At 41.3% G+C, this 27,446-nt stretch overlaps 1 protein-coding gene across 2 annotated transcripts in view; it reads right to left on the bottom strand.

Moving 5' to 3' along the window:
- BZW2 (basic leucine zipper and W2 domains 2) overlaps positions 1-27,446 on the bottom strand; it is a 341,412-nt gene that overhangs the window by 83,619 nt on the left and 230,347 nt on the right. For both annotated transcript variants that reach the window (XM_053714118.1, XM_053714119.1), the window contains one exon: positions 4,172-4,307. In XM_053714118.1, the coding sequence (XP_053570093.1) occupies positions 4,172-4,307 (136 nt within the window). The remainder of the gene's footprint in view (positions 1-4,171; positions 4,308-27,446) is intronic.

Genomic DNA, 27,446 nt, shown 5'->3' with positions numbered 1-27,446 from the left:
TTCCTACCAGGAGGGGCAAAGTTTCCCAAACCTCAAAATGCCTATAAATACACCCCCCACCACACTCACAATTCAGTTTAATGAATAGCCAAGAAGTGGGGTGATAAGAAAGGAGCGAAAGCATCAATAAGGAATTGGAATAATTGTGCTTTTTACAAAAAAATCATAACCACCACAAAAAGGGTGGGCATCATGGACTCTTGCCAATATGAAAGAAATGAATTTATCAGGTAAGTTCTTACATAAATTATGTTTTCTTTCATGTAATTGGCAAGAGTCCATGAGCTAGTGACGTATGGGATAGCAAATACCCAAGATGTGGAACTCCACGCAAGAGTCACTAGAGAGGGAGGGATAAAAATAAAGACAGCCAATTCCGCTGAAAAAAGAATCCACAACGGAAATCAAAAAGTTTTAATCTTATAATGAAAAAAACTGAAATTATAAGCAGAAGAATAAAACTGAAACAGCTGCCTGAAGAACTTTTCTACCAAAAACTGCTTCTGAAGAAGAGAAAACATCAAAATGGTAGAATTTAGTAAAAGTATGCAAAGAAGACCAAGTTGCTGCTTTGCAAATCTGATCAACAGAAGCTTCATTCTTAAAAGCCCAGGAAGTAGAAACTGACCTAGTAGAATGAGCCGTAATCCTCTGAGGCGGGGATGTACCCGACTCCAAATAAGCATGATGAATCAAAAGCTTTAACCAAGACGCCAAAGAAATGGCAGAAGCCTTCTGACCTTTCCTAGAACCAGAAAAGATAACAAATAGACTAGAAGTCTTTCTGAAATCTTTAGTAGCTTCAACATAATATTTCAAAGCTCTTACCACGTCCAAAGAATGTGAAGATCTTTCCAAAGAATTCTTAGGATTAGGACAATTTCTCTACTAATGTTGTTGGAATTCACAACTTTAGGTAAAAATTTAAATGAAGTCCGCAAAACCGCCTTATCCTGATGAAAAATCAAGGTTACCCTTGTCTGAGGAATCAAGGAACTCTTTGGTAAATTGATCCTCCAACCATGTTTTTGAAGAAACAACACTAGTTGATTCGTGTGAGGTTCTGCAGAATGTAAAGACTGAGCAAGTACCAAGATATCGTCCAAATAAGGAAACACCACAATACCCCGCTCTCTGATTACAGAGAGTAGGGCACGAGAACCTTTGAAAAGATCCTCGGAGCTGTTGCTAGGCCAAAAGGAAGAGCAACAAATTGGTAATGCTTGTCTAGAAAAGAGAATCTCAGGAACTGATAGTGATCTGGATGAATCAGAATATGAAGATAAGCATCCTGTAAGTCTATTGTGGACATATAATGCCCTTGCTGAACAAAAGGCAGAATAGTCCTTATAGTCACCATCTTGAATGTTGGTATTCTTACATAACAATTCAAAATTTTTAGATCCAGAACTGGTCTGAAAGAATTCTCTTTCTTTGGAACAATAAACAGATTTGAATAAAACCCCAGACCCCGTTCCAGAAATGGAACTGGCACAATTACCCCAGATGACTCCAGGTCTGAAACACACTTCAGGAAAGCCTGAGCCTTTACTGGGTTCACTGGAATGCATGAGAGAAAGAAACTTCTCACAGACGGTCTTACTTTGAAACCTATTCTGTACCCTTGAGAAACAATGTTCTGAATCCAATGATTTTGGATTGAATTGATCCAAACATCTTTGAAAAATCGTAGTCTGCCCCCTACCAGCTGTGCTGGAATGAGGGCCGCACCTTCATGTGGACTTGGGGGCTGGTTTTGATTTTCTAAAAGGCTTGGATTTATTCCAGACTGGAGAAGGCTTCCAATTGGAAACCGTTCCTTTAGGGGAAGGGTCAGGCTTCTGCTCCTTATTCTGGCGAAAGGAACGAAAATGGTTAGCAGCCCTAAATTTACCTTTAGATTTTTTATCCTGAGGCAAAAAAGCTCCCTTCCCCCCAGTGACAGTTGAAATTATAGAATCCGCTGAGAACCAAACAACTTATTACCTTGGAAAGAAAGAGATAGCAACATTGACTTAGAAGTCATATCTGCATTCCAAGATTTAAGCCATAAAGCTCTTCTAGCTAAAATAGCTAAAGACATATACCTGACATCAATTCTAATGATATCAAAAATGGCATCACAAATGAAATTATTAGCATGTTGAATTAGCTTAACAATGCTATACACATTAGGATCTGGTACTTGTTGCGCTAAAGCCTCCAACCAAAAAGTTGAGGCTGCAGCAACATCAGCCAAAGAAATAGCAGGCCTAAGAAGATGACCTGAACATAAATAAGCCTTCCTTAGATAAGATTCAAGCTTCCTATCTAAAGGATCCTTAAAAGAAGTACTATCTGCCGTAGGAATAGTAGTAAGTTTAGCAAGAGTAGAGATAGCCCCATCAACTTTTCCCAACACTCCAATCTATCAGGCGGCAAAGGGTACAGTCTCTTAAACCTTGAAGGAGTAAATGAAGTACCCAAACTATTCCATTCCCTAGAAATTACATCTGAAATAGCGTCAGGAACTGAAAAACCTCTGGAATAACTACATGAGGTTTAAAAACCAAATTTAAATGTTTACTGATCTTAATATCAAGAGGACTAGACTCCTCCATATCTAATGCAATCAACACCTCTTTTAATAAAGAACGAATAAACTCCATTTTGAATAAATATGAAGATTTGTCAGTGTCAATATCTGAGGCAGAATCTTCTGATCCAGATAGATCCTCATCAGAGATAGATAAATCAGAATGCTGTCGGTCATTTAAAAATTCATCAAATTTATGAGAAGTTTTAAAAGACCTTTTATGTTTATTAGAAGGTGGTATAACAGACAGTGCCTTCTGAATGGAATTAGAAACAAATTCCCTTACATTAACAGGTATATCCTGAACATTAGATGTTGAAGGAACAACAACAGGTAATGGATTATTACTAATGGAAATATTGTCTGCTTTTGAAAGTTTATCATGACAACTAACACAAACTACAGCCAGAGGAACAGTTACCACAAGTTTACAACAAATGCACTTAGCTTTGGTAGAACCGACATCAGGCAGTAGCATTCCAGAAGTAGATTCTGATACAGGGTCAGATTGAGACATCTTGCAATATGTAATAGAAAAAAACCACATATAAAGCAAAATTAACAAATTTCCTTATATGACAGTTTCAGGAATGGGAAAAAATGCAAACAGAATAAGCCTCTGGAAACCAGAAGCAAAAAGAAACAATGATTTAAATAATGTCAAAAAAACTGGTGCCAAGTATGACGCCCACAATTGACAAAATATTTTTTGGCGCCAAAAACGTCTGCAACAAACAAGAGCGTCATAGATGATGCAACTACGTGAAAACTCTCGGCGCCAACTAAGAAACCGGAAATGACGTAATTCTCGTGCCAAAAAAATCTTGCGCCAAAAATGACGCAATAAATTACAGCATTTTGTGCTCCCGCGAGCCTAACAGCCCGCAACTTAGAAAGAAAAGTCAATTTGAAAATTTTTCAGGTAAAGAAAAAATATATTCATATGCATTTCCCAAAATGAAACTGACAGTCTGTAAGAAGGAAATATACTGATTAACCTGAATCATGGCAAATATAAGTATAAAACATATATTTAGAACTTTACATATAAAGTGCCAAACCATAGCTGAGAGTGTCATAATTAAAATAAAACATACTTACCAAAAGACACTCATCTACATAAAGTAGATAGCCAAACCAGTACTGAAACGAGAATCAGCAGAGGTAATGGTATATAAGAGTATATCGTTGATCTGAAAACGGAGGTAGGAGATGAATCTCTACGACCGATAACAGAGAACCTATGCGAAGCGCATATCAACGTAGAAAAAGTTTGTAAAACTGAATTGTGGGTGTGGTGGGGGGTGTATTTATAGGCATTTTGAGGTTTGGGAAACTTTGCCCCTCCTGGTAGGAATGTATATCCCATACGTCACTAGCTCATGGACTCTTGCCAATTACATGAAAGAAAGTATGTCCATTTCAGGCATTATTTCCTAAGTTTTGATGTTATAATATATATTTCAAGTATTGCTCATTAGCATTCAATAATTTAATTTACAGAACAGCCTACCAAAAATGATATAGTATATGAAGTAGTATATACACAGACATTTGATTAGAATATCAAGAACTCCATATAAGCATAAAATGTACCTTCTTTCACTATGTTCTCTGTAAAAAGGCTTGTTAAAATCGTGGCTGGCAAGGTTCCACTTGCTAATAATATTCCTGTGAGTATAGCCAACTTTGTTTGCTCAGTTTCAGAAAAAGCTTTAAGGAAAAGGAGCAGCTGTGAGTAGAAAAACAAAACAAAACACAAGTATATGCTTAATACATAATACAATAATACATAATTAATACATAATATTCTAAAGTCTTTTAAAGCAAGTTGGTTTTATCTTGTGATACCTTATGAAGAGCTGACAGAAAATGTACAAGACATAATACAAAAATTATTTTTGGAATTCAAGTTTAAGGAAAGCAAACTGGACAATGTATAAAACAATGTATATCTATGACAAATACATAGGTCAGAGAATTCCTATTGTATTCATATACATAAATTCTGTTTTCTTTATCTACTACACATTTCTTATATATCACTGTGTACATTGGAAAAACATAATTTATGTAAGAACTTACCTGATAAATTAATTTCTTTCATATTGGCAAGAGTCCATGAGCTAGTGACGTATGGGATTTACATTCCTACCAGGAGGGGCAAAGTTTCCCAAACCTCAAAATGCCTATAAATACACCCCTCACCACACCCACAATTCAGTTTAATGAATAGCCAAGAAGTGGGGTGATAAGAAAGGAGCGAAAGCATCAACAAGGAATTGGAATAATTGTGCTTTATACAAAAAAATCATAACCACCACAAAAAGGGTGGGTCTCATGGACTCTTGCCAATATTAAAGAAATGAATTTATCAGGTAAGTTCTTACATAAATTATGTTTTCTTTCATGTAATTGGCAAGAGTCCATGAGCTAGTGACATATGGGATAGCAAATACCCAAGATGTGGAACTCCACGCAAGAGTCACTAGAGAGGGAGGGATAAAATAAAGACAGCCAATTCCGCTGAAAAAACAATCCACAACCCAAATCAAAAGTTTTAATCTTTATAATGAAAAAAACTGAAATTATAAGCAGAAGAATCAGACTGAAACAGCTGCCTGAAGTACTTTTCTACCAAAAACTGCTTCTGAAGAAGAAAAAACATCTAAATGGTAGAATTTAGAAAAAGTATGCAAAGAAGACCAAGTTGCTGCTTTGCAAAGCTGATCAACAGAAGCTTCATTCTTAAAAGCCCAGGAAGTAGAAACTGACTTAGTAGAATGAGCCTGTTACAGAAGCATTAGTTATTTTGTTGTGAAGAGCTTATTTCCCAGCAGCAATGCCTGAACCAGTAAGCCAGCGCCTTAGAAGGGCTCCAAGAAAACCGTAACAAGTATCATTTCATAAAGAGTTAACTCTTTTTTTTTCAGCTTTTAGAAACTATTGTCTAATCACCTCTGGAGCCAGACTAATTGATAAGATGAACTTGTAAACTTGTTATCTTAAGTACTGTAATCCTATTGTGGCCTGTCAAAGGACAGTGCTCTCTATCTAAATGTGTGATGGGGGATTTTGTGCTTCCCCCCCTCTCCCCCTGGGAGTGCCCTGTGTGCATGTAACCTTAATAAAAAGCAGGCTGGGCATCCCAGTCCTGAGTTCTTGTTTGACCCTCAATCGCAGCGTTGACTCGTTTTTGTGGGCAGAAGGGTATCCTAGCTGTACTGCAGCTAAGGGAGATTATTCTATATTTGCGAGACTCATATAGAATACTATGGAAAGCAGCTTCTCCCCTCTTTAGCAATAGGGATCCAGGCTACTAAGCGGTCCATCTCTCAGCGAGACTAAGGGTAACCGTAACATTTGGCGGCAGCGGCGGGATTTTCCTGGATTTCCTAGGAGAGGTACAGAACGGATGGAGAGCGCTTACGAAAAATTGAAGCGTACAACCCTAAAGGATTTACTTGAAAGCAGAGGGGGGTACGCCAGCAACCGGCCGAGGAGAGAGCTGATCGCAGAATTGACCGAACTGGATCAGAGCTTCACAATGGCGGAAACACCGACCATGATTAGTGACGAAAAAACAAGGATTGTTCGGGAAAGGCTCTCATTATACGGGCCGAACCCCTCCATGGAATTGGTACAGCAGTTGATGGCGGAGGCGGACAAGGATATACGAGAGACTCGAACCCACGAACTCAACCTAGCGAACGCACACCGCAATGCTGAAGCCCCGCAGGTAATCATCCCTGTCGAAAATGCTGGGAGGCCCAAGATACCCTATGCGGCATTTCGACCCTTCCTAGAGAGCGAGACAGGGATTGATGAATATTTGGCGGACTTCGAAAGGCAATGTGCCCTGCACCAGATTCCCAACAGAGAGTGGCCCACGATATTGTCTGGGAAACTATCCGGGCGAGCCCTGGAAGCCTTTCGTACTCTGGGTGCTGAGGAAGTGACACAGTATGAGCTAGTTAAGGAGACACTGTTGCGACGGTACGCTGTAACTCCGGACACGTATCGCCGACAGTTTCGGGGCACGGAAAAGAAGCCTAACGATACCCATATGGAATGGGCGCACCGAATGCGGAGAGCGGCAAATCACTGGCTGAGCGGAAGTAAAGCGGTGACTGGGGAGGAAATTTTACAATTGTTTCTCTTAGAACATTTTTATAATGGCATGGAACAGCAAGGGAAGGAATGGCTGCGAGACAGGCGGCCTTCTACCTTAGAAGAAGCAGCCAAATTGGCCGATGAACATTATGACTCCCGTCTTCACGAACCCATGAACTACCGAGCTCCAGCACGGGTCGAACCCAGAGAGGTTTACCGTGCACCCCCTCGTGCTGAATTCCGAGCCCCGGTGCCCACAGGGCCCGTCCGACACTCAGGACCACCCAATAACAGCTCTGAGCGTCCCAGACCGACTTGCCACCGATGCAAGCAACCAGGGCATTTCATGGCTAGCTGCCCCCTTAATACGCACCAGACACCCAGGAATTACAATTACCCCTCTGGGTCCTATCGTCCGGCCCGGGCCCTCTGTGTTAACCAAGAGGCCCCTATGGAGGGATATGTGGGGCCGCTTCACGAGGCAGACCCTGTATATGCTGCCTCAGATAACCGCCAGCACCATCGGCAGAGGGTATGGCTCGAGGGGCGATCTACCGAGGGATTGCGAGACACAGGGGCTACTATCACGCTGGTACAGAGTCATTTGGTGCCAGAGCACAAGCGATCCGGACAGACTGTGGCCGTTAGAGTGGCGGGGGGGGATGTGTACAAAATTCCAACAGCTAAAGTGCATCTTGATTGGGGAGCGGGAAAGGGGGCTGTGAACGTGGGCCTAATGGATAATTTACCTGCCGAAGTACTACTGGGCAACAATTTGGGCCCCATGACTTCTGCCTATGCTCCAGTATGCAACAACGAGGCGGACCCAGTGACTACACGGGCCCAAGCCCGGACGGAGCGAGAGCTCTCACCAGTGCGGGAGACACAGGTAAGACCTACCCCGACCTTGCCTGACAGGTTAGGCCCCATACCCTGGGACACCCCAGATGCTTTCGAGGCAGAGTCTAAGACTGACCCGACCTTACAAAAGTACCGGGAACGAGCAGAGACCGGAGGGGGAGGGGCAGATAACGAAACATTCTTATGGGAAAAAGGGAAACTATACCGCTGGACAGAGAAAAGGGGACAGCGTAGGCGACAGCTGGTAGTGCCCCACAAATACCGTCAAGAAATCCTCAAAATAGGCCACGACATCCCCTTAGCAGGCCACCTAGCCGTTACCCGTACCCTACACCGCATTACTCACACGTTCTTTTGGCCAGGGGTGCATGCTGACGTTAGAACTTACTGTAACACCTGCAATGTGTGTCAACGAGTAGGAAGGCGAGGCGATCACCCTAAAGCCCAGCTAGTAAATATGCCCATTGTAGAGGAACCCTTCAGCCGGGTTGCTATTGACCTAGTGGGACCACTGGCTACCCCTAGTCCCTCCGGTAAGCGATACATTCTTACCGTAGTGGACTACGCTACCAGGTACCCAGAGGCTGTCGCCCTATCCAACATACAAGCGGATACGGTAGCGAATGCACTAGTACAGGTGTTCTCCCGGGTAGGATTTCCAAAAGAAATCCTATCCGACCGAGGCACCCAATTTACGGCTGAATTGACCCAACAACTCTGGCAGGTTTGCAAAATTAAGTCCCTCCTGAGCTCCCCATACCACCCCCAGACGAACGGGCTGTGTGAGAGGTTCAATGGGACCCTCAAGCAAATGCTCAAGACGTTCACTCAGGAATACCGAGACTGGGAACGCTTCCTGCCGCACCTCCTATTTGCTTATCGGGAGGTGCCCCAGGAAACGACAGGGTTCTCTCCCTTCGAGTTGCTCTACGGAAGAAAGGTACGGGGACCCCTAAACCTGATCCGGGAGCACTGGGAGGGAGAGATGGAGGCTGACGGTGTCCCAATTGTGCCATACGTGCTGGAACTCAGGGACCGAATGGAGCAATTAGCCAAATCCGTGCGGGCTAATCTCCAGTTGGCCCAGAGAAGACAGAAAGTATGGTACGATCGGGGGGCCCGAAAGAGAATCTTCACCATAGGACAAAAGGTGTTAGTACTTAAGCCGGTGAAGACAGACAAATTGCAGGCGTCCTGGCAGGGTCCCTACCAGATCGTAGAGAAAAGGGGAGACACCACTTATGTGATAGCTAGCTGCCACGACAACAATCTTAGAAAGACATTCCATGTAAACATGCTCAAGGAATATTTTGAGCGACCAGAGAACGTGACGGCCGTATGTTGTTCCCCTCAGGAAGACCCCGACAGTTTACCCATTCCAGACCTATTAGAAAAGAGCCTCCCCACAGGTATAGTGGCGCAGGTTCAGATAGGGGACCGACTTAGCCCCACTGAAAGGGAGCAGCTCAACCAACTCCTCCAGTCCAAACACCTCACCTTCTCCCCGAAGCCAGGGTACACTACTTTAACCACCCACCAGGTAGATACTCCGGGACAAGCTCCCTTGCGCCAGGCTCCGTACCGAATCCCCGAAGCAGTTAGGACAGGAATGAAGAAGGAGATCGATGAGATGCTCCAGCTCAGGGTAATTGAGCCCTCCGATAGTCCCTGGGCCTCCCCAGTTGTCTTGGTGCCCAAGAAAGATGGGACCACCCGGTTCTGCGTAGACTATCGGAGGCTCAATGAAAATACCGTGACGGACGCTTACCCTATGCCCAGGGTAGACGAGCTACTCGATCGTATAGCCAGGGGAAATTACCTGACCACTATTGACCTCTGCAAAGGTTACTGGCAGATTCCCCTGGCCCCGGAGGCTATCCCCAAGTCGGCATTCGTCACCCCATTCGGCTTATATCAGTTTAGGGTAATGCCGTTTGGGATGAAGAATGCCCCAGCTACATTCCAGCGCTTGGTGGATAGGCTCCTGGATGGCTTCCAGAGTTTTGCTTGCGCCTACCTAGACGACATAGCGATCCACAGTGAGTCCTGGGAGGACCACTTAGCTCATGTGGGAATGGTTCTGGATCAGATCCGGGCTGCTGGCCTGACTCTGAAGCCAGAAAAATGCCACTTTGGGATGGCCGAGGTACAGTACCTGGGTCACCGGGTGGGGTGTGGAAAGCAGCGACCAGAGCCGGCCAAAATAGAAGCTGTCGCCAATTGGCCCACCCCCATCACTAAGACTCAGGTCCTAGCCTTCCTGGGCATGGCAGGGTACTATAGACGGTTCGTACCAGACTACAGCACACTTGCCAAACCCCTGACTGACTTGACCAAGAAGAACTTACCTCGACAGGTCCTGTGGTCTCCCCACTGTGAAACGGCTTTCCAGGCTCTCAAAAATGCTCTAATTAACGCTCCTGTCTTGGCGGCCCCAGCCCTTAACAAACGTTTTATCGTCCATACAGATGCTTCCATGTTCGGGCTGGGAGCCGTCCTCAGCCAAGTAGGCGAAGATGGAGGGGAGCATCCAGTTGCCTACATCAGCCGGAAGCTCCTGCCCCGCGAAGTCAGCTATGCAGCGGTCGAAAAGGAGTGTTTGGCTTTGGTGTGGGCATTAAAGAAATTGACTCCCTATTTATATGGTCAGGAGTTCACTCTGGTCACCGACCATAACCCGTTGGTGTGGCTGAACCGGGTCTCTGGAGATAACGGCAGGCTATTACGTTGGAGCTTATCGTTGCAACCCTTCAATTTCACCATTACTTACAGACCTGGGAAACAGAATGGCAACGCCGACGGGTTGTCCAGACAAACCGACCTCAGCCCCGCATAACCAGCGGTCTGGACAGCCTTAGTCTGCCCCGAAAAGGGGTCAGACCGTGTCTGCCAGAGTGTTCCACAGAAAGGGAGCACTGTTACAGAAGCATTAGTTATTTTGTTGTGAAGAGCTTATTTCCCAGCAGCAATGCCTGAACCAGCAAGCCAGCGCCTTAGAAGGGCTCCAAGAAAACCGTAACAAGTATCATTTCATAAAGAGTTAACTCTTTTTTTTTCAGCTTTTAGAAACTATTGTCTAATCACCTCTGGAGCCAGACTAATTGATAAGATGAACTTGTAAACTTGTTATCTTAAGTACTGTAATCCTATTGTGGCCTGTCAAAGGACAGTGCTCTCTATCTAAATGTGTGATGGGGGATTTTGTGCTTCCCCCCCTCTCCCCCTGGGAGTGCCCTGTGTGCATGTAACCTTAATAAAAAGCAGGCTGGGCATCCCAGTCCTGAGTTCTTGTTTGACCCTCAATCGCAGCGTTGACTCGTTTTTGTGGGCAGAAGGGTATCCTAGCTGTACTGCAGCTAAGGGAGATTATTCTATATTTGCGAGACTCATATAGAATACTATGGAAAGCAGCTTCTCCCCTCTTTAGCAATAGGGATCCAGGCTACTAAGCGGTCCATCTCTCAGCGAGACTAAGGGTAACCGTAACAGAGCCGTAATCCTTTGAGGCGGGGATTTACCCGACTCCACATAAGCATGATGAATCAAAAGCTTTAACCAAAACGCCAAAGAAATGGCAGAAACCTTCTGACCTTTCCTAAAACCAGAAAAGATAACAAATAGACTAGAAGTCTTTCTGAAATCTTAGTAGCTTCAACATAATATTTCAAAACTCTGACCACATCCAAAGAATGTAAGGATCTTTCCAAAGAATTCTTAGGATTTAGGACACAAGGAAGGAACAATAATTCCTCTATTAATGTTGTTAGAATTCACAACTTGAGGTAAAAATTTAAATAAAGAAAGCAAAACCACCTTATCCTGATGAAAAAATCAGAAAAGGAGACTCACAAGAAAGAGCAGATAATTCAAAAACTCTTCTAGCAGAAGAGATGGCCAAAAGGAACAATACTTTCCATGAAATAATTCAATGTCCAAAGAATGCATATGCTCAAACGGAAGAGCCTGTTAAGCCCTCAGAAAAAAATTAAGACTCCAAGGAGGAGAAATTGGCTCAATGACAGGCTTGATACGAACCAAAGCCTGAACAAAACAAAGAATATCAGAAAGATTAGCAATTTTTTCTGTGAAACAGCACAGAAAGAGCAGAGATTTGTCCTTTCAAGGAACTTGCAGACAAAACCTTATGAAGAAACTATAAAATCCTAGGAATTCTAAAAGAATGCCAAGAGAAATTATGAGAAGAGCATCATAAGATGTAAGTCTTCCAAACTCGATAATAAATCTTTCTAGACACAGATTTACGAACCTGCAACATAGTATTAATCACTGAGTCAGAGAAACCTCTATGACTAAGCACTAAGCGTTTTAATTTCCATACCATCAAATTTAATAATTTGATTTCCTGACGGAAAGAACGAATCTTAAGATAAAAGGTCTGGCCTAAGTGGAAGTGACCAAGGTTGGCAACTGGACATCCGAACAAGAACCATATACCAAAACCTGAGCAGCCATGCTGGAGCCACCAGCAGCACAAACGATTGCTTCATGATGATTTTGAAAAAAATCACTCTTAAAAAGAAGAACCAGAAGGAGCAAAAATATAGGCAGATTGATAACTCCAAGGAAGTGTCAATGCATACACTGTTTCCGCCTAAGGATCCCCGGACCTGAATAGGTACCTGGGAAGTTTTCTTGTTTAGATCAGATGCCATCAGAACTATTACTGAAAACCCTCACATCAGAACAATTTGAAAAAACACATCTGGGTAAAGAGACCATTCTCCTGGATGTAAAGCTTGATTGACAGAGATAATCCGCTTCCCAATTGTCTAAACCTGGGATATGGACCGCAGAAATTAGACAGGAGCTGGATTTAGCCCAAGCAAGTATCTGAGATTCTTCTTTCACATCCTAAGGACTGGGAGTCCCACCCTGATGATTGACATACGCCACAGTTGTGACATTGTCTGTCTGAAAAACAATAACGTCTCTCTCTTCAAAAAGAAGCCAAAACTGACGAACTCTGATAATGCACAGAGTTCCAAAATATTGAATGGTAATCTCACCTCCTGAGATTTTCAAACCCCTTGTGCTGATAGAGATCCCCAGACAGCCTCCCAACCTAAAAGACTCGCATCTGTAGTGATCAAGGTCCAGGTTGGATGAATCGAAGAGACCCGTAGAACTATATGATGGTGATCTAACCACCAAGTCAAAGATAGTTGAACATTGGAATTCAAAGATATTAAAAATTATATCCTAGAATCCCTTCACCATTAATTCAGCATAAAAAAATGGAAAGGTTTCATATGAAAATGAGCAAAGGGAATTGAATCCAATGCTGCAGCCATGAGACCTAAAACTTCCATGCATATAGCTACTGAAGGAAATAATAGAGACTGAAGGTTCCAACAAACTAAACCCAATATAATTGTCTCCTGTCTGTTAGAGACAAAGACATTGACACAGTCTATCTGGAAACCTAAAAAAAAGTGACCCTTGTCTGAGCAACCAAGGAACTTTTGATAAAAAGATCCTCCAACCATGTCTTAGAAGAAACAACAAAAGTTGAATCGTATGAGATTCTGCAGAACGAAAAGACTGAGCCAGTACCACGAGATCGTCCAAATAAGGAAACACTGAGAACCTTGAAAAGATTCTCAGAGCTGTCGCTAGACCAGAAGGAAAAGCAACAAATTGGTAATGCTTGTCAAAAAAAAAAAAGAGAATCTCAGAAAATGAAAAATAATCTGAATGAAAACAGAAGAAGATATGCATCTATTGTATCTATTGTAAACAAATAATGCCCTTACTGACCAAAAAGGCAGAATAGACCATATAAACACTATTCTGAAAGAAGGAACTCTTATATGACAAATCAAAAAGATTTTCTATCTTTGGGACAATGAATAGTTTTGAACAAAACCCCAAACCCTGTTCCTGAAATGGAACTGGTATGAATACCCCAGATAACGCCAGGTCTGAGCAGCTCCTTGAGACCCCAATGGGTAACCAGCCGGGGATTTACCCGACTCCACATAAGCATGATGAATCAAAAGCTTTAACCAAAACGCCAAAGGAATGGCAGAAACCTTCTGACCTTTCCTAAAACCAGAAAAGATAACAAATAGACTAGAAGTCTTTCTGAAATCTTAGTAGCTTCAACATAATATTTCAAAACTCTGACCAAATCCAAAGAATGTAAGGATCTTTCCAAAGAATTCTTAGGATTTAGGACACAAGGAAGGAACAATAATTCCTCTATTAATGTTGTTAGAATTCACAACTTGAGGTAAAAATTTAAATAAAGAAAGCAAAACCACCTTATCCTGATGAAAAAATCAGAAAAGGAGACTCACAAGAAAGAGCAGATAATTCAAAAACTCTTCTAGCAGAAGAGATGGCCAAAAGGAACAATACTTTCCATGAAATAATTCAATGTCCAAAGAATGCATATGCTCAAACGGAAGAGCCTGTTAAGCCCTCAGAAAAAAATTAAGACTCCAAGGAGGAGAAATTGGCTTAATGACAGGCTTGATACGAACCAAAGCCTGAACAAAACAAAGAATATCAGAAAGATTAGCAATTTTTTCTGTGAAACAGCACAGAAAGAGCAGAGATTTGTCCTTTCAAGGAACTTGCAGACAAAACCTTATGAAGAAACTATAAAATCCTAGGAATTCTAAAAGAATGCCAAGAGAAATTATGAGAAGAGCATCATAAGATGTAAGTCTTCCAAACTCGATAATAAATCTTTCTAGACACAGATTTACGAACCTGCAACATAGTATTAATCACTGAGTCAGAGAAACCTCTATGACTAAGCACTAAGCGTTTTAATTTCCATACCATCAAATTTAATAATTTGATTTCCTGACGGAAAAAACAAATCTTAAGATATAAGGTCTGGCCTAAGTGGAAGTGACCAAGGTTGGCAACTGGACATCCGAACAAGAACCATATACCAAAACCTGAGCAGCCATGCTGGAGCCACCAGCAGCACAAACGATTGCTTCATGATGATTTTGAAAAAAATCACTCTTAAAAAGAAGAACCAGAAGGAGCAAAAATATAGGCAGATTGATAACTCCAAGGAAGTGTCAATGCATACACTGTTTCCGCCTAAGGATCCCCGGACCTGAATAGGTACCTGGGAAGTTTTCTTGTTTAGATCAGATGCCATCAGAACTATTACTGGAAACCCTCACATCAGAACAATTTGAAAAAACACATCTGGGTAAAGAGACCATTCTCCCGGATGTAAAGCTTGATTGACAGAGATAATCCGCTTCCCAATTGTCTAAACCTGGGATATGAACCGCAGAAATTAGACAGGAGCTGGATTTAGCCCAAGCAAGTATCTGAGATACTTCTTTCACATCCTAAGGACTGAGAGTCCCACCCTGATGATTGACATACGCCACAGTTGTGACATTGTCTGTCTGAAAAACAATAACGTCTCTCTCTTCAAAAAGAAGCCAAAACTGACGAACTCTGATAATGCACAGAGTTCCAAAATATTGAATGGTAATCTCACCTCCTGAGATTTCCAAACCCCTTGTGCTGATAGAGATCCCCAGACAGCCTCCCAACCTAAAAGACTCGCATCTGTAGTGATCAAGGTCCAGGTTGGATGAATCGAAGAGACCCGTAGAACTATATGATGGTGATCTAACCACCAAGTCAAAGATAGTTGAACATTGGAATTCAAATATATTAAAAATTATATCCTAGAATCCCTGCACCATTAATTCAGCATAAAAAAATGGAAAGGTTTCATATGAAAATGAGCAAAGGGAATTGAATCCAATGCTGCAGCCATGAGACCTAAAACTTCCATGCATATAGCTACTGAAGGAAATAATAGAGACTGAAGGTTCCGACAAACTAAACCCAATATAATTGTCTCCTGTCTGTTAGAGACAAAGACATTGACACAATCTATCTGGAAACCTAAAAAAAAGTGACCCTTGTCTGAGCAACCAAGGAACTTTTGATAAAAAGATCCTCCAACCATGTCTTAGAAGAAACAACAAAAGTTGAATCGTATGAGATTCTGCAGAACGAAAAGACTGAGCCAGTACCACGAGATCGTCCAAATAAGGAAACACTGAGAACCTTGAAAAGATTCTCAGAGCTTTCTCTAGACCAGAAGGAAAAGCAACAAATTGGTAATGCTTGTCAAAAAAAAGAGAATCTCAGAAAATGAAAAATAATCTGAATGAAAACAGAAGAAGATATGCATCTATTGTATCTATTGTAAACAAATAATGCCCTTACTGACCAAAAAGGCAGAATAGACCATATAAACACCATTCTGAAAGAAGGAACTCTTATATGACAAATCAAAAAGATTTTCTATCTTTGGGACAATGAATAGTTTTGAACAAAACCCCAAACCCTGTTCCTGAAATGGAACTGGTATGAATACCCCAGATAACTCCAGGTCTGAGCAGCGCCTTGAGACCCCAATGGGTAACCAGCCGCGCCTCACAAGTACCCAATACATACAGGTCTGAAACATACTTCAGAAAAGTGTGAGCCTTTACTGGAATAGCGGGAATATGCTAGAGAGAAAAAAACTTCTGACAGGCGGTTTTACTCTGAATCCTATTCAGTACCCCAATCTAAGAAGTTTGGACCGAATTGAACCAAACAAATTTAAAAAAGTCAAAACCTGCCCCTTACCAGCTAAACTGGAATAAAAAACCGCACCTACATGCAAATTTGGGGGGCTGACTTTGATCTTTTAAATAGCTTAAATTCATTCCATGTTGAAGAAAGCTTCCAATTATAAACATGTTACTTGGGGAAGAATTAGGATTCCGTTCCTTATTAAGCTTAAGATTTACTCTTAGAACTCAATCTTGAAGCAAAAAAAAACTCCCTTCCCCAGAGTAACAGTTGGAAAAATTGAATCCAATTGTGAACCAAATAATTGATTACCTTGGAAAAAAAAAATACGAATTTTAGAAATCAAATTAGCATTCCAAGATTAAGTCACAAAGTTCTTCTAGCTAAAAAAATAGCTAAAGACATAAATTAAACCTCAATTGTGAAAATATAAAAAAAATGACGACACAAATGAAATTATTAGCATATTGATCAACTTAACAATGCTAAAACAAATCATAATCCGATACTTGTTGCACTAAAGTATCCAACCAGAAAGTTGAAGCATTTGCAACATCAGCCAAATAAATTGCAGGCCTAAGAAAAGGACCTGAAATAAGATAATTTTCCTTAAATAAGATACAAGTTTCCCATCTGAAGGAAAAAAATAAATACTATTTTCTATAGGAATAGTAGTATGTTTAGCAAGAGTAGAGATAGCCCCATTAACTTTGGGGATCTTCCTCAAAACTTTAAACTAACTGCCGGCAAAGGATACAATTTAAAAACCTTAAAGAAGGAATAAAAGAAGTCCCAGGCCTATTCCATTCCCTAGTATCATGAACTGGGAAAAAAACCTCTGAAGAAACCACAGGGGGTTAATGAGCAGAATTTAAATGTTAGCTAGTCATAAATCAAAATAACTAGACTCCTCAATATACAATATAATCAACACCTTTTCAACAACGAATGTACTCTATTTAAAAATAAAAAAGTAGATTTGTTAGTGTCAAATATCTGATGAAGTATATTCTAAATGAGAAAAAACATCATCAGAGAAGGATAATTTAGTATGTTGTCGGTCATTTAAAAATTCATCAACTAAATGAGAAGTTTAAAAAAGACCTTTACATTTTATTAGAAGGCGGGATGTCAGACAAAGCCTTTAGGATAGAATCAGAAAAACATTCTCATAGATTCCTAGGTATATCTTGTACATTAGATGTAAAAAGAATAGCAATAGATAATGCATAAATACTAATGGACTCTGCATGTAAAAGTTTATCATGATAACTTATTACCAACCATAGCTAAAGATAAGATTCATAACATTAAAATAAATTAACTTAGCTTTGGTAGGACTGATATCAGTCATCAGGAATCCAACAGTATTTTCTGATACAGGAACAGTTTTTGGAATATCTTGCAATATGTAATAGAAAAACAACATATAAAGCAAAATTATCAAATTCCTTAAATGACAGTTTCAGGAATGGGAAAAAATGCAAACAGAACAAGCCTCTAGAAAACAGAAGCAACTAAAAAGTGAGACTTAAATAATGTAAAAAAACTGGCGCCAAGTATGACGCCCACATATTTTTTGGCGCCAAAAACGTCTGTAATAAACACGAGAGTCAAAAATGACGCAACTATGTGAAAACTTCCGGCGTCAACTACGACGCCGGAAATTACGTCATTGACGTCAAACGTCAATCTCGCGCCAAAAAAGTCTCGCGCCAAAAATGACGCAATAAATTCTAGCATTTTTTGCACCCGCGAGCCTAACAGCCCACATTTTAAAGGAAAAAAGTAAATTGAAAATTTTAGGTAAGAAAAATATTTTATTCATATGCATTTTCCCAAGAAATGAAACTGACAGTCTGAAAGAAGGAAAATAAACTGATTGACCTGAATCATGGCAAATATAAGTATAAAATATATATTTAGAACTTTACATATAAAGTGCCAAACCATAGCTGAGAGTGTCATAAATAAAATAAGACTTACTTACCCAAAGACACTCATCTACATAAAGTAGATAGCCAAACCAGTACTGAAACTAGAATCAGTAGAGGTAATGGTATATAAGAGTTTATCGTCGATCTGAAAAGGGAGGTAGGAGAAGAAATCTCTACGACCGATAACAGAGAACCTATGAAATAGATCCCCTAGAGGAAGACCATGGTATTCAAATAGGCAATACTCTCTTCACATCCCTCTGATATTCACTGCACTCTGAGAGGAAAACCGGGCTTCAGCCTGCTGCGAAGCGCATATCAACGTAGAAATCTAGCACAAACTTACTTCACCACCTCCATGGGAGGCAAAGTTTGTAAAACTGAATTGTGGGTGTGGTGAGGGGTGTATTTATAGGCATTTTGAGGTTTGGGAAACTTTGCCCCTCCTGGTGGGAATGTATATCCCATACGTCACTAGCTCATGGACTCTTGCCAATTACATGAAAGAAATGTGGGCAAGATCTTAATTATTTGTGACAATATCAGCACACGAATAACAATCCAGCCAAAAATATTGTGATTTGTGCTTAAAAAGTAGAGATAGATATCACTTCCTATGGGATACAAAAAATACTATTTACAAAAGCATTTAAATCAATTGAAACTGCTGCTAAATGCCACTACCTGACTTCTCTTTACCTGGCCCAAATCTGATGTAAAATCTTTATTACATTTGAAAGGATGAGCAGGAAAAGGGTGAAGAAAGATATTACTATGGTCTATAGTTATGGCTATAATATTTAGAATGTTTAATAATGAGTTCAAAATTATTTTCAGGATTTTTAATACATTTTGGTATTTATTCACAGTACATAGCTACTGATAAATATATATAATCACAAAAAACTGTCAGCTTTTTAATTACAAAATAAGTATTTTATTTATTAATTTATCTTTTTTAGATTTTCTAATATAGTTAATTGCCTAAGTTGAAAACTATCTAAGTTATTACTATTACAAATGTGCATTTGGATAAAAACATACAGATTCAGCTAGCTGTCCAACACACAAACATCTGAATACATTATTGGATGAAACAGATGAAGAACAAACCATTGCTTGACCACATCGATTCCTTCTTTATTCAGGCTGTTTGGTGACAAAAAGGTACAGGAAGGGGGGAAAGGAACTATAGTATATTGTTTTGCTAGTCAGCTCCTTTTCTTGTAATGATTTACAGGGGGTCTGACAATTCATGTGTCAATTATACCCTGTCCAATCCTGCCATAGTATTGCTAATGATTTATGTTAAGACAGTCAGTTAGGCTTAATCATACAGGGTTGTCCAATCAAGCCTTAAAAGGACCATTATGCACTAATATTTTTTACCAGTTAAATCTATAGATGTGCTATTAGTATATATGTCCCAACGTAAGATAAATATATTATTCAATTCTTGTTATATTTTAAATTTACGCTTACAGTTTCAATGTTTGTCCGACGGCGTAATGCTCTGCCTCCAGAGAAGGGCAGAGCTAACAAAGAGTATGTTTACGCCTACGCAGCAACTACCGACCAATAAGGTAGAATATTCATATTACCAGTGAATTTTCCCTATTCTGAACACGCATGCGCAAAAGGATGCCGTGCACGAACAAGCCGTGCACGGCATCTTTTTGCGCATGCGTATTGAATTCAAGACTGACGCGCTCAGGAATTCTTCAATTTGCCTAGCTCTCAACTATTGTAAAAAAGCCTGTGGAGTAATATTCGGCTATATTTGTAAAAGCCGAAAATGTGTGAATTAGTTTAAATTTTGGAGTGACAGTGGTTATGTGCACGAAGAAAGTGGACTCTGGCATTTCGGTCAATTTTGTCTGTGATGTTTGGCATAATGTTTCGTGTATTTTTCGAAAACTGTGACTCTGATTTTAACACTGTAGCTGCTATTATGTATCTGTCATATCCACAGCAGCAGACATTAACTAACAGTAGGCAATCACTTCAAAATAAACTATTTCTTATGACAGCTCTACTGTGAGGAGCATTTTACTGCACTCCTCGCAATAGAGCTGACATTACCGCCAATGACAAGCATGGGATCGCGGCAGAGCACATAGGTGCGTCTCAATCCAATGCTGAATAAGAGCTGACTTAACCACTAATGGCACACATGCACTCTGCATTCAGTGATTGCGGGAGCGTGCATAGACAGAGTGGCCAAAATTATTCTGTGAAAAGATTTGGGCTTGGTAAGTGTAAAAAAAAATTGAGCGATTATATATAAAAAAATAATACATTATTTCTCTTACATGGTGTATCCAGTCCACGGATTCATCCTTACTTGTGGGATATTCTCAATCCCTACAGGAAGTGGCAAAGAGAGCACACAGCAGATCTGTCCATATAGCTCCCCTCAGGCTCCGCCCCCCCAGTCATTCTCTTTGCCGCTCTAACAAGTAGCATCTCCACGGGAGGGTAAAGAGTATGTGGTGTTAGATTTGTAGTTTTTATTTCTTCAATCAAGAGTTTGTTATTTTAAAATAGTGCCGGTTTGTACTATTTACTCTGAGGCAGAAAGTGATGAAGATTTCTGCTGAGAGAAAAAAGATTTTAGCATGTTGTAACTAAAATCCATTACTGTTCCCACACAGGACTGTTGAGTACCGGAGAACTTCAGTTGGGGGGAACAGTTTGCAGGCTTAACTGCTTAAGGTATGCTCAGTCACTTTTTTTCTAACAAGACTTGGTAATGCTAGAAGACTGACAGAAATCCCCATGTGGGAAGGTAGGCCATATTCTCAGACTCAGTATAGAAGGATGGCTTAGTCAAAAGGGCTTAAATCACTGGTGGACACTGTTATGGGGAAAATCGATTATTTTTTAATATAATCTGATGTTTGCACAAGTGTTTATCATGTTTGGAACACTTTATAGGGGTTTTTTACACCTGGCATAATTTTAGACACCTAAATTGACTCAGGAAGGCCCCACAACTCCGGAGTGAAGAGGGAGGGGGCCTAATTTTCGCGCCTCAGTTGCGCAGTTGTTTTGCAAGTCAGCTTCATGCAGCTTCACATGTAGAGTCCATAGATTGCAGAAGGACTTCAGGGAGGCTTGTTTTCGTTCCAAAACTAATCCCCAAGGAAGGTAGTGCCACAGCAGAGACTGTGGCATCGTGCTGTAGTGTGTTAAACCAGTGGCAGCTTCAATTTGCTCCGGTTTGGGCAATAAGGGGTTAATTGGCTTGAAACTTGGTGTGCAATCTTTTCAAGGCATTAGGATCATATGGTGTAAATTTCATAAAGATCGGATGTTTTTTTGAGATTTGGTAAAAAAGTGGGTGCTTTTTATTATTTAAAGGCACAGTAACGTCTTTTCAAAAAGTGTATTTTTTTGTATTTAAGTGCTATCTAAGTCTGTCTAACATGTCTGAGCCTACAGATAGACCTTGTTCTATGTGTTTGAAAGCCATGGCGGTACCCCCATTGCATTTGTGTTTAAAGTGTGCTAAGGTATCTAAACATTTTAATGACCATGCAGTGACACTTAAAAATGTAGCCCAAGATGATTCTTTAACGGAAGGTAATGAGGATAGTCCTCCTTCCTCTCCCCATGTGTCTACACCAGTTACACCTGCGCAAGCGTTGCCTAGTACCTCTAGCGCATTGTGCCCTATTACATTACAACAATTAGCAGCAGTCATGGATAATTCCCTTGCGGCATTTCTATCCAAACTGCCAGTTTTTCCAAAAAAATGTGATAGCTCAGTTTTAAGAACGGAGGATGAGCAATCAGAAGCTTTGGATGATTTATCTGTAGTACCCTCACAACACTCTGAAGTGGCAGTGAGGGATGGTCTGTCCGAGGGAGAAATTTCTGACACAGGAAAAATTTCTCAGCGGGCAGAGTCAGATTCATTAGCGTTTAAATTTAAGCTGGAACACCTCCACGTCCTGCTTAAGGAGGTTTTAGCTACGCTAGATGATTGTGACCCCATGGTGGTCCCAGAAAAATTGTGTAAAATGGACAGATTTTTAGAGGTCCCTGTATACACTGATGCGTTTCCGATCCCGAAGAGGGTGACGGATATTGTGACTAAGGAGTGGGAGAGACCAGGTGTACCTTTTGTCCCCCCCCCCCTATCTTTAAGAAAATGTTCCCCATAAATGACCCCAGGCGGGACGCGTGGCAGACGGTCCCTAAGATGAAGGGAGCAGTTTCAACACTTGCTAAGCGTACAACTATACCAATAGAAGACAGTTGTGCTTTTAAAGACCCTATGGATAAAAAATTGGAAGGTTTGCTGAAGAAAATGTTTGTTCAGCAAGGTTTCCTTCTCCAGCCAATTGCCTGCATTATTCCTGTAACTACTGCAGCTGCCTTTTGGTTTGAGGCGCTGGAGGAGTCGCTCCAGAGGGAGACTTCATATGACGAAGTCATGGATAGAATTCACGCTTTAGATCTGGCTAATTCTTTTATCACTGATGCCGCTTTCCAATTAGCGAAGTTAGCGGCGAAAAATTCAGGTTTTGCCATTATGGCGCGAAGAGCGCTTTGGCTCAAATCATGGTCGGCTGACGTGTCGTCCAAAACAAAATTACTAAACATTCCTTTCAAGGGAAAGACCCTTTTTGGTCCCGAGTTGAAAGAAATTATTGCGGATATCACTGGGGGGAAGGGTCATGCCCTCCCGCAGGATAGACCGTTTAAGGCCAAAAACAAGGCTAATTTTCGCTCCTTTCGCAACTTCAGGAGCGGACCTGCTTCAACCTCTGCTGCCGCTAAGCAAGAGGGTAACGCTTCCCAGCCTAAAGCAACCTGGAAACCCTTGCAGGGCTGGAATAAGGGTAAACAGGCCAAGAAGCCTGCGCCTGCTGCCAAGACAGCATGAAAGGGTAGCCCCCGATCCGGGACCGGATCTAGTAGGGGGCAGACTTTCTCTCTTTGCTCAGGCTTGGGCAAGAGACGTTCCAGATCCCTGGGCATTAGAAATTGTTGCTCAGAGGTATCTTCTAGAATTCAAGGACTCTCCCCCAAGGGGAAGGTTCCACATTTCTCGTTTGTCTTCAGACCAGACAAAGAAACAGGCGTTCTTACGCTGTGTCGAAGATCTTCTAAAGATGGGAGTGATACACCCAGTTCCAATTGCAGAACAAGGACTGGGATTTTACTCAAACCTGTTTGTAGTTCCCAAAAAGGAAGGAACTTTCAGGCCAATCCTGGATCTAAAAATTCTAAACAAATTCCTCAGAGTTCCATCTTTCAAAATGGAAACCATTCGGACAATCTTGCCGATGATCCAGGAAGGTCAATATATGACTACCGTGGATCTAAAGGATGCGTACCTACATATTCCTATCCACAAAGATCATTATCAGTTCCTAAGGTTCGCCTTTCTGGACACGCATTACCAGTTCGTGGCCCTTCCTTTCGGGTTGGCCACCGCTCCCAGAATTTTCACAAAGGTGCTAGGGTCCCTTCTAGCGGTACTAAGACCGCGGGGCATTGCAGTAGCACCTTACCTGGACGACATTTTAATACAGGCGTCGTCTTTTCACAGAGCCAAGGCTCATATGGACATTGTTCTGGCCTTTCTAAGGTCTCACGGGTGGAAGGTGAACGTAGAAAAAAGTTCTCTGTCCCCGCTCACAAGGGTTCCCTTCCTGGGAACACTAATAGACTCGGTAGTAATGAAAATCTTTCTGACAGAGGTCAGGAAGTCAAAGCTTTTGAATACTTGCCGAGTTCTTCATTCCATTCCTCGGCCTTCTGTGGCTCAGTGCATGGAGGTAATTGGTTTGATGGTTGCGGCAATGGACGTAGTCCCTTTTGCCCGAATTCATCTAAGACCACTGCAACTGTGCATGCTCAAACAGTGGAATGGGAATTATGCAGATTTGTCTCCTCAAATACAAATGGACCAGAAAACCAGAGACTCTCTTCTCTGGTGGTTGTCTCAGGATCACCTGTCCCAGGGAATGAGTTTCCGCAGACCGGAGTGGATCATTGTCAGGACCGATGCCAGTCTGTTAGGCTGGGGTGCGGTCTAGGACTCCCTGAAAGCTCAGGGTCTATGGTCTCGGGAAGAATCTCTTCTCCCGATAAACATTTTGGAACTGAGAGCGATATTCAATACGCTCCAGGAGTGGCCTCAACTAGCGGAGGCCAAATTCATCAGATTCCAGTCGGACAATATCACGACTGTAGCGTACATCAATCATCAGGGGGGAACAAAGAGTTCCCTAGCGATGAAGGAAGTAACCAAGATCATCAATTGGGCGGAGGATCACTCCTGCCATCTATCTGCAATTCACATCCCAGGAGTAGACAACTGGGAGGCGGATTTTCTGAGTCGTCAGACTTTCCATCCGGGGGAGTGGGAACTCCACACGGAGGTTTTTGCTCAGCTGACCCAGCTATGGGGCATTCCAGAATTGGATCTGATGGCGTCCCGTCAGAACACCAAACTTCCCCTTTACGGATCCAGATCCAGAGATCCCAAGGCGGCATTGATAGATGCTTTAGTAGCGCCTTGGTCATTCAGTCTAGCTTATGTCTTTCCACCGTTTCCTCTTCTCCCTCGGCTAGTAGCCAGAATCAAACAGGAGAAGGCTTAGGTAATTCTGATAGCGCCTGCGTGGCCACGCAGGACTTGGTATGCAGACCTTGTGGACATGTCATCGGTTCCACCATGGAGACTGCCATCGAGGCAGGATCTTCTAATTCAAGGTCCATTCAAGCAGCCAAATCTAGTTTCTCTGCAACTGACTGCTTGGAGATTGAACGCTTAATTCTAGCTAAGCGTGGGTTCTCTGAATCAGTGATAGATACTCTGATCCAGGCCAGAAAGCCTGTCACCAGGAAAATTTACCATAAGATATGGCGGAAATATCTTTGTTGGTGTAAATCCAAGGGTTACTCGTGGAGTAAGGTTAGGATTCCAAGGATATTGTCTTTTCTCCAAGAAGGATTGGAGAAAGGTTTGTCAGCTAGTTCCTTAAAGGGACAGATATCTGCTCTGTCTATCCTGTTACACAAGCGTCTGGCAGCTGTACCAGATGTTCAGGCGTTTGTGCAGGCCTTAGTTAGAATCAAGCCTGTTTACAAACCAGTGGCTCCTCCATGGAGTCTAAACTTAGTTCTTTCAGTTCTTCAAGGGGTTCCGTTTGAACCTTTACATTCCATAGATATTAAGTTATTATCTTGGAAAGTTTTGTTTTTGGTAGCTATTTCTTCTGCTCGAAGAGTTTCAGAATTGTCTGCTTTGCAGTGTAATTCACCCTATCTGGTGTTCCATGCAGATAAGGTTGTTTTGCGTACCAAACCTGGTTTCCTTCCAAAAGTGGTTTCTAATAAGAATATTAACCAGGAAATTATTGTTCCTTCTCTGTGTCCTAATCCAGTTTCTAAGAAGGAACGACTGTTACACAATCTTGATGTGGTTCGGGCCTTAAAATTCTATTTAAAGGCAACTAAAGATTTCAGACAAACATCATCTTTGTTTGTTGTCTATTCTGGTAAGAGGAGAGGTCAGAAAGCGACTGCTACCTCTCTTTCCTTCTGGCTGAAAAGCATCATCCGATTGGCTTATGAGACTGCTGGACAGCAGCCTCCTGAACGAATTACAGCTCATTCCACTAGGGCTGTGGCTTCCACATGGGCTTTCAAGAATGAGGCTTCTGTTGAACAGATTTGTAAGGCAGCGACTTGGTCTTCACTGCATACATTTGCCAAATTTTACAAATTCGATACTTTTGCTTCTTCGGAGGCTATTTTTGGGAGAAAGGTTTTGCAAGCAGTGGTGCCTTCCGTTTAGGTTACCTGACTTGTTCCCTCCCTTCATCCGCGTCCTAAAGCTTTGGTATTGGTATCCCACAAGTAAGGATGAATCCGTGGACTGGATACACCATGTAAGAGAAAACAGAATTTATGCTTACCTGATAAATTACTTTCTCTTACGGTGTATCCAGTCCACGGCCCGCCCTGGCAATTAAGTCAGATTCAAATTTATTTTTGTAAAACTACAGTCACCACTGCACCCTATAGTTTCTCCTTTTTCTCCTAACCGTCGGTCGAATGACTGGGGGGGTGGAGCCTGAGGGGAGCTATATGGACAGCTCTGCTGCGTGCTCTCTTTGCCACTTCCTGTAGGGATTGAGAATATCCCACAAGTAAGGATGAATCCGTGGACTGGATACACCGTAAGAGAAAGTAATTTATCAGGTAAGCATAAATTCTGTTATTTCAGACGCTCATAAATTAAACACTACATGTTCCCAACACACTAAATCCAAGACAGATAAAAAAATGTGGGTGTATAATGTCCCTTTAAACTAGCACAGGGAGGTGAGAGACTAGGAGAAACAGAGGCATTTTCAATCACTTTAACTTCTGTGCCTCTGTGAGCTAGTCATTGACTCAAATATATAAAGATCATGAAATATACTGGAAACAAGACAATTTCAATGTAAAATTTAGATTTAGATTTATTTAGTAATAATCAATTACATTTTTTTTTTTTCTTTACTGAAATTAAATATATTCATCTAACTGCAGTGTTAGTTCAATATACCTTTAATTTATTTGTGAATTAATTTAGTTCACCATTATTTTGGTTGTCAGCTATGTGCTGTCATTTCTGAACTTCTTTTTTAGACATCTTCTTTATTTATTTTTGGTAACATTTTAACACCCCTCAGGATACTTTAATTCCATTTTTCTGATCATAGGAAACAATTTATTTACTTCCACAAGAGGTCTTAACTTATTACCCTCTGCTCTTTATATATTTATATATATATATATATATATATATATATATATATATATATATATATATATATATATATATATATATATATATATATATATATACCATCACTGAGAAATTATCCACTGGCATTTTCACATACAGCTAGATTACGAGTTTTGCGTTATGAGTGAAAAGCATTGTTTTGCTTCATAACAATGCTTTTTCCCGAACGCTGCTATTACAAGTCTTGCAGGTATAGGTGTACCGCACACATTTTTGGCCGTTACGCAACATCAGTACCGCACTTTTAAAAAATCCGTACCGCCATCTAAAGTCAGTAGTTATGAGTTTTACGTTACAAATCTGTACCATAAAACTCCTAACTAAACTGCTACAAAGTGCACTAAATACCCATAATCTACCTATTAACCCCTAAACCGAGGCGCTCCCGCATCGAAAATACTAAAATAAAATTATTAACCCCTAATCTGCTGCTCCGGACATCGCTGCCACTATTAAAATGTATTAACCTCTCTTCCACCGTTCCCCGACATCGTCGCCACTAATAAACCTATTAACCCCTAACCCGCAGCCCTCCCGCATCGCAAAC

This window comes from Bombina bombina, chromosome 5, assembly GCF_027579735.1.
Source record: "Bombina bombina isolate aBomBom1 chromosome 5, aBomBom1.pri, whole genome shotgun sequence".
NCBI classification, from domain to species: domain Eukaryota; kingdom Metazoa; phylum Chordata; class Amphibia; order Anura; family Bombinatoridae; genus Bombina; species Bombina bombina.
Note: the sequence above shows the minus strand (reverse complement) of the source record. Positions and strands in the feature narration are given on the sequence as shown.